General features: G+C 41.6%; 1 protein-coding gene across 1 annotated transcript; it reads right to left on the reverse strand.

Annotated features, from left to right (window-relative positions):
- Nucleotides 1-400: 400 nt before the first annotated feature.
- On the reverse strand, nucleotides 401-6,934 carry LOC145432694 (uncharacterized). The gene is made up of 3 exons (XM_080309526.1): nucleotides 6,772-6,934; nucleotides 1,811-2,031; nucleotides 401-1,072 (listed from the first exon to the last, which is right to left on the reverse strand). The coding sequence occupies exons 1-3, from the start codon at nucleotides 6,932-6,934 to the stop codon at nucleotides 734-736; spliced, it is 723 nt and encodes a 240-aa protein (XP_080165652.1). The 3' UTR covers nucleotides 401-733.
- Nucleotides 6,935-9,130: the final 2,196 nt, after the last annotated feature.

Here is a 9,130-nt window from a genome sequence, read left to right on the forward strand (position 1 = left end):
TGCTGTCTTGTGCCTAGAGACCGTCAGATTCAAGTATCTCTGTCCCTATGCATTGCACCATACATGCTCATGAGTTCAAGAAGTGCATAACCTACTGCTGCTGTTTTGTGCCTAGAGACCGTCAAATTCAAGTATCTGTCCCTATGCATTGCACCATACATGCTCATGAGTTCAAGAAGTGCATAACCTACATCTTGTGAAATAGATATTCCGATACATTTTCCAGTAAACGCACCAGTTCCTGAGCATTGCGATAGGCCTGCATTAAGTAACACAGCAGCATATTTGGGAGTTCAGTTCATGTATAGTTGGTTTCCCGAGTGCTTAGAGTACCTGTATTGAGTAAATTTGCATACTCTGTTGCATGTCTGAGACTGACTGTATCCATTTTCTCCCGATCTTTTAGGAACATGATTTATTGTTTACCAAAATATGCATTGAAAAAATAAACAAGGTAATGATTTGTCAGTAAGAATACGGTCACAAGGGAAAGCTCAAAGGTCCTTCACAGTAAGTTGGCAGTGTGTCAGGTATCGGAATGCAGCATGACGTTGAAGTGAACTACATGGCGAGTTCCGCAAGATGCAACGCAATGATGCAGCACATATTTGACAATATTAGCTTCCATACAGGTAGTTTGTAAGCTAACAACCTTGAATGAAGATCATAACAACGTCATTCAACATACCACATCAAGACTCCTTAAACTCCAGTTAGATGGACATAGGACATCTCAAAAGTAAGCTGGTACCAAGGGACACCTCCTTATGGCGCAATTCATAAGATACATCCAAAGACTCACAAATGTCCAGCATGTTCTTAAGTCATAACCTAATAGGAAGGAAGTGCAAGCTATATACACGCAAAGCATTTGCGATTGAAAAAAAGCACAATATGTGACGATTTTGCACGGTTGCATGGTCTCCCGCTCAACTGGAAGTTTTTGTTCTTCCTTCTTGGATTTGAGCCCGCGTCTCCTCGGTTTCGACTTCTCACGTGCTTGTTGAAGACACTTCGATTGCCAAGCGGACCCAGTGTTGACAGTGGAACTGCTGGTAGCATCGTCAACTTCCTGTTAATATACGTTATCAATATGGCAGACCATGGGGAGGGAGGTCAGGAACTGAAGCCGAGGACTTGTAAAAATGGAAAAGGCTTTCGGGACATTTCAGAGTGGTCAGTAACATCGTACTCCTACTTTTTCAGAGTTCTGAAGTAGGTTTCACCACTTGCACTACTTCCTCGGGTGGTTGAATAGTATATTCATATTGAAATAAACCCAAATATTTTCGACTGACACTCGTCAGCTACTAGTAGAGAATTGGAATGAACATTGTATATCAACAATCGTATCACAAAATATGATGTCATCGGCATGAAATTTTGACTTATCGGGGCAAAGAGATTGGTTAAGCCTAATATACTATTTTTAGATCATACACAAACTTCTGTTGGTACAGACTTTATAGGCGTATTTTGATAGAATTCGTCTCCAAGACACACAAATGAAAGTGTGAACGGGCGAAAGCCGTGAACTCCGATATTGGCAAACATTTCTTGGCTAATCCTGTTTGTGCAAAAAATTATCAAGACGACAGAGGCCGTTCACACTTTCATTTGTGTGCCTTGGAGTCGACTGCTGTACATTGCGATCTCTTCACCGCCGATATTCAAAATTTTATGCTATGTCTCTTCCAATTCTCTACTAGTTGCTGACGGCTAGCGTCAGCTGAAAATATTCGGGTTCATTCCAACGAGTATACATTTCGATTGTATAATTACAAAAATTCCGGCTTCTGACTCCGCCGACCAGGTCTTTCTTCACATATTTCCGTTTGATACGCTCCTTCGCCAGAGTGCCTTTGATTAGCAGCTTCCACCTTCCGAAGATGCGTTCTTCGCGCTTCTTCCTCTCTCTCTCCGCGACGTGGACATGGTCTTCTTCCCAAGCGTCTCGCAATATCTGTCCGTGTTCCTCGCAGACGATGAAACCCTCAGTCCTGAAACTCAGGAGAGTAGTGTAATCGTCCGCTGGTTGTTGTTGTCGTTGTTTTTATTAACGCATATAATTGGCGCTTGCAACATCGTGGTTATTTGCGCCCACACAGTAAATTTCATACATTTCATAATGGCATGTCTTCTTGAACTTGAGTCTTTTTTCGGCTCATTTGACTGTGAATCTATCCCCCTTGAGCTGTTCACTGTATCGATAGCATCACTGTTAAATTTGCTCGAATAACCAGGGCTTTGGAGCCGGAGCCGGAGCCCGGAGCCGGAGCCCCGGAGCCGTGCATTTTCACCGGAGCTGGAGCCGGAGCCGGAGCTCCACATAAAATTCAGCCGGAGCCGGAGCCGGAGCTGGAGCCCGGTATTTGAGGAGTAGCTCCGGCTCCGACGTATTTCATAAGATACTATTATATATGCAACAACCACATCTTCTGATTTATCATAATTGAACAGCAGGCCTCAATTTTAATGCTGTGCACTGCAATGGCATAGATAGAGTAAAGTGCGTTCTAGTGCAACTATGATGTTATCGACAATTGACAAGTATTCATTATGACGTCACAAGCTGGCACGGCGGCACCTATGTCTTCGTTGCTACATCGGATGTTACTGACGGCTGACAGACTCTAAATTACCATAGATAACTAACCTATGCGTAGATAAGTAATCTATATAGATCAAGAATGGCCAACCTTTTCGGCTAAAGGGCACATGCAATTGACGAACGAGTGCGCGGTCCACTAGCCGCGCCATGCGGGTAAAATTTTCAATGTTTACAAATAAAGTAGGTCAATAATATTATTACTTGAGTATATTTCGGGTCTACTGCATACCGCCCGCTAGGCTCAGTTTGCAAGGACACGACTATTCGGCGCCCGGCCACATCGATATCGAAGGTCTCCATAATATGCGACAATCGTTTTGTGCCTACATTTCACCGTCGACGATCTTTATGCGAGCGCAAACGCAAAAAGACTTTCCCCCGTAATTGCGAATACAGTTAGACTCAATCGGGCAAATTAGGCGTTTTTTACATTTTCGGTAGGGGCTATAGGCTACCAAGCAAGAAATCGTGTGACAATTAAACACGCGAAGCGTGAAGAGAAATTTCGCTACTACTTTAGTTTATTATTGTGATGTACGACGATTGACTGATAGTTTATTATTGTGATGTACGACGATCTACTGAAAATGTGACTGGACCCTGGATCTGCCAATGCGTCGGAACTGATAATTTAGTCATCAGCATCCCACGTGTCGCAGCCAGAATTGTAATTTTTGGTTGGCATTGCAAGTTCACAATCTGAGCTATTCATTTTCGATAATATAATAGGAAATTACCTCGTGGGTCACACAAAACCCTCTCGCGGGCCACATTTGGCCCGCGGGTTGGCTACCCCTGATATAGACAGACCCATTCGATAATTTCTGAGCCGGAGCCGGAGCTGGAGCCGGAGCAGTGGTAATAATGCGGCTCCGGAGCTGGAGCCGGAGCTAATGTATGATAGAAGAAAGCTCCGGAGCCGGAGCTGGAGCAGTTTAAATTTACGGCTGCTCCAAAGCCCTGCGAATAACGATGTATCAAGATGGACAAATATGACTGTTTGCGTTGTAGATCTACAAGTCTTCCGCCAACTATTCGCCAGATTGAATTTACAAAATCGATTTTATTGATCTCGCGATGCAAGGTTGCAGCTCGTTAAAATTAATTTTCAATATATTATGTTGCACAACATCGGTGAAATCATAATTAACTCTCATGGCAATGCGGTAATCGCTTGGGCTGCAACCTTGTTGTGTAAATATTACAGACAGTAAACTATCGACTGTAAAACATTTGTACAATTACAATTGTTTCGTATTAATGTCGGTGACCTCTAGCATACATGATGATAGAATCAATATACTTCCAGAACGAGGTAGAATCTATCAAGCTGTATTTACATCCAGTTTTCACACCATAACTGCACAAGCAACAATTTCTTCAAATACTTTGTATGAATGAGCTGAGCCACAGTGGAACACGCGGAATTTGTAACATCACACACATTGTAACTTTTCGTATTGACGGTGTATCGACATGTAGGCATAGTTGAAGTTATATATTATTCGTTCGTCGGTTTTGGTTTATTGCTTCAGGTGATTATCGAGATCTGGTGATTGAGTTTACCAAATTGACTTTCCGGAGTTCGAAGCGGTGAGGATTGTATGCCATGTGAATTGGTTTATAAAGATTTAAACAACATCTTCCCTGCGCCGCGAAAATCTCTATTATTGACGTGTGTGAGTAAACTAACTGTCAAGTGCACACTCGTGAGTTGTTAACATAAACTCAAAACACGTGTTCATCCATTTTCGAAGGTTGATCATGATCATCCAATGATCATTGTCGCAACACACGCATATACCGGTGTGTAAAACAAGCGAGATTGCAAATTCAGTCGTAATGCGTCTCGAAAATGCTAAGCACGAATCCTAACAAGTGAAGCACGGGGATGATATCGTAGAGTAGATTATAGCTTCACAGTCGTACACACACACACAGAGAGACAGAGAGATTACACACAACCATATTTTTACCGCTCGGTCACCAACTATAACGACTGCAATTCGGTTCACATGCTTCCATCGTAATGAAAACGGCGTACCCACCAAACACCTGAAGCCAATTATTACTCTGATGTGAGTGCTATGCGCGATTTATTATTGGCCTGCTGATCACATCGAAACCTGCAGTATGTCACCGAGTATAGTTGCCGTTAATATACTATTATGAGTGTGAGAAAGATTTGCAAGTCTAATGTGGAGTACTGATTCGCTTTATCGCGTGGTGTGAACACTGAACATATTGTTCATGTGATGAGAGAAAATCCAAATGTGTATATTACGCGTTCGGTCTGAAGCAACGCAAAAGAGATGGACCTTTTAGGAAATCGCGTTGTATACGTCGTTCTACGAAACTCCATAGAATACCACAAGTGAATAGAATCGAAATATCTCAACTCTTTATGCATTCTGTCAAATCGGCACAATTTTAATACGGGTTCTTGGGCACGCCATACACACTAAAATCATAAACAGGTCTCGATGATATTGATGTCATATAGGCGGAGGTAGCCAAACTCATGTAGCTTCATTTCTATACTGGTCAGAATTGAGCCAAATTTTGTGTGCAGCGTTGTTTTAGCCAACATAACAATTTCAGCTAATAGCAGTAAAAAACTGAAGAAAAGTCATTTTTTAGCGACCCTGTTGGACAATGATGTGAAATACACTGGAAAGGGTGTATCTGAAAACCTGTAAGAGGATGGTGATAGGTTCCGAAGCACGTCTACTTTTTCAGACTAATCCAGTAGGATTCCTCTACTTGTACTAATGACTCAAGTAGTCATGATAGATAGACTATTTCTACTTCTGGCAGACAATTTTTCAGATTTTCTGGGCCAAGAGGACTAACTTGTTTACTTACTTTGAAATCCCTGTATCTATACCGGTACTTGTCGGAGTAGGAGTTCACGATATTATTTTCTACTTTTACATGAGTACACACAATGGCTACGTTGACCACCTATTCCTGTAAGCTATCAGAAATAGATCAGTCTTCCCAGTTTATCAATCGCAGACTTTCTACAATGTTAGCAGCGAACAAGAGTGTGTGAATGTGAATATACAGATACACCCATGTCGCACGAAACCAGAACGTGCCTCAGACTATATACCGCGGTATAAATCCAGTACAACATTTTAATCCAAGGCATGCATGCAAATAGAAACGTATGACGGTATGCGCGTGGACACGTATAGGATTTACGGCCACAATATAATTCTGAGATAGTTTCTTTTTTCACGTACTACCCTTTTGGGGTGAATATACGCTCTTATCGCTGAGGGCGTAGTTAACCTATAGCCCCATGTCAAGAAAATTGTCGATATTTTCACTTCTAATGGTCGATACCGATATTCATATCAAAGTATCGACTCGAGATTATCGGCTAACGCAGTGGTTCCAGCCGCGGGGGGATTCTCCCCTTAGGGGGAATTTTGAGATTTTTAGGGGGAATATATCATTAGGATTGTATCGGCAGATACACTGGATTTACAAGGTTTTTATATTTTTATGGTAGAACTGTTAAGTATGAAAACTAGTTATTTACAATTGTATGATTCGTTGGTGGATTTTAGGGGTAGGTGTAGGCCTATGTATAAATGCCTTCCGTAGATATTACACCCCCTGATAAAGTGAGGCTCGAGAGACGATTTCGCTGGGCGGTGACAGCCTCTCGACCAAATTGCTTCTAAGCTGGGAAAGTCGAGCCAAATTCAGCACAAGGCTACTGGTGAAAATGTTTACCGTTTTCAGCCAACAGAGGAGCTAACGAGAAAAACATACCAAATTCATCGATTCACCTCAAGGCCATAGCAAGCAGAGTTGGTGATATATTTTTCGTCAGCTGCTACCCGATCGGTAAAAAACAGGGCAAATTTAGCTGTACTTTGCCAAAGTGTAATGCGGACCGCATTTAACATGGTTCGAACATATCTGACTAAGTTTGGCCATGCTTCGTCAAGAATAATGGTTGTGCATTAAAGAGTACCTTTTTTTACTTTCAGGTAACATTTTCATAAGGGTGGAATTTTAGCTCAAATGTCGGTCAAGGGGTCCACGATAAGAAAAAGGTTGGAAACCACTGGGCTAACCGGATAATCTATCGGGGTCTTGTTTTGATAATAAATGACACGCCATCAAAAGAAATAAATGATTACCTGCGAGTTTCAAAATATATGTACTCTTGGGGTAAGCCGGAGCGTCACACGTCAGAAAAAGGCTGTAACCCTCACGAATCACTCTTTCTCCGGTAATATTCACGTCGGTTGGCGGGTCTGTGGTGAATGGATATTGGTTACGCGCTACTTTGTTAACACACATTCATCTATTCTGTTTAGCACAGGGTTGGGCAAACTTTTCATCACGCGGGCCGCATTCAACATCTGAATCCATTCGCGGGCCGCACTATATTAAATTTGGATGATTAGCTTAAGCGCAATATTTTTATTTAATTATATAGGGACCGAGGAATTATGGAGATGATATCTATGTATATAATAAAAATTATTCAAATAATTATATACACGCATCAGAAACATTGACAAGATTTTTTACGCTGGCCGTCCTCAACAAGCAATTTGGTAAAATTTGGGATGAAAGGCGGCTGTGTAGATTCTTAGATGAGGATGCAAATATAAATCTGTGAGGAAACATCTGTTCACCGAATTGCCGATCCTACTATTGGTTTACCTCCACGACAGGAAATGCTGACAGCATCATAATTATGCTACCACATATATACGCTTCTACAGTATATAGTTAATATAAATATAAAATACTTCTACACATATCGAGGACATATTTATACCTAATTTAACACACGCGTCGCAAATACAATCACATAAGTAATAAAATTGCTGCAGTTACCAATTTTGAGTTCGCACTCATGATCAGAATTATGTTATTTCCATTTTGAATTTCTGTGGTGTTTACCAAATGAAACCTTGGAAAATACGTAGGCCTTAAGATCAGGCTACTAGGTCAGCAATAAAATAAACACCATAGTAAGACTATTACTTATCATTGTCATTAGAAAATATATTAAGAAATGGTATTACCAAGTTGCTGTAAAGATTACCCTTCATACGCATAATATTTTCTAGAGGCTTTCACGGGCCACACAAAACGGTGTTCCGGCCGGGAGGCAGCCAGCGAGCCGTAGTTTTCCCACCCCTCGCTTAGCAAATCTCTATAGTGCTATCATCGGATGTCAGATATGGCATAACAAAGCATAACTAGTCATTTCCGAAATATATTGTTGAGATAAATCTGGAGGTACGCAGAACCACCACGTTGAATTGCATATACTTGATGCTTCCGGGTAGCACTGTTCCGGGGCAATCACCAACAACGCAGATTTCTTATTATTATTGAAGGGCACTGCACTCTAAATATGATGTGTCAAATAAAATATATGAATGTTAAACAATATTTGGCAGCAAGCCATTCCCTCGGAGAATCAGTGTATTCAATCCTCAGGTAAAAAGATTCACAAGAGTGGTACTTTCCCCTCGAGCTCATCTCTGATGTATCGAGGTAACGCGTCATCGCTTCATGCCGCACGTGATGCAGATTTACCCGACACGGAATCGAATAGTCGAATACTCCATTTTGCCAATGGTTCGATACTTTTCTACCGGCGTTCAAGATTTGAAACCTACAATGGCCGTTTAACAGATCCGAAACATGTAATACACTCTACCCAGTATCCATGATAGTCACAATATCATTTCTGTGAAGTCATGATCGACCCACAGTATTACCACCAAGTGCAATGAAATACGGTAGTAAGGTCAAAAACCACCAAATTATCTTTATATGGCATCGACCTGGCATTATTTTACTTGTGGTCGCAGAAAAGGTACATATATCCTAAATCTTCATAGCACCCATATTCTTCTGACGTCGAAATGAGTATACTCGATATAGAATCGAATCACTCGGGTAATTCAATTTGCCAAGCCCTAGTTACGCTAAGGCACAAAACTATAACATGATATCGGAAAAACGAAGTCATTACTAGAAGGGTTCTACTTACGCGGGATCCTGGACACGTAGAGTCGCGATTCGTATGTTTTGCCCGCAATGTTCGCGACACAGACGAAATTCTCTCGTAACGAATTTGGATGTGACGTCATCAAATGTCGAGGTACAATCAGATCCACTGTTACGATGGACATGCCAGCATCGTTGATGTTCCCTTCATTTCTCCAGGGAGATCCTGAATTCAATTATGTCAGGACCGTTTTAGGCGAGAAGGAGGCGTTGGTAATTTAACTTTAGAGCTAGATCAGATGCCTTTCGTTTCATGAATTAGCCTAGCACGGACCTTATTAGAGCGTAACATTACCCAAGGAATTGCGAATGGCGAAAAAATGACTCTCCTGTGATGACAGTCGCTATGTAGACACGATTTAAACAACACTGGAAAGGGCAGAACTGGGCCTCGGACAGAAGTTCAATCATGGCATTGGCTATTCTTTTGAGACTTGCCGATAGCCATGATTCTGATATCGC

Source organism: Botryllus schlosseri, unplaced genomic scaffold, assembly GCF_051294905.1.
Source record: "Botryllus schlosseri isolate E-star unplaced genomic scaffold, Bs_hap1 Bs93a, whole genome shotgun sequence".
NCBI classification, from domain to species: domain Eukaryota; kingdom Metazoa; phylum Chordata; class Ascidiacea; order Stolidobranchia; family Styelidae; genus Botryllus; species Botryllus schlosseri.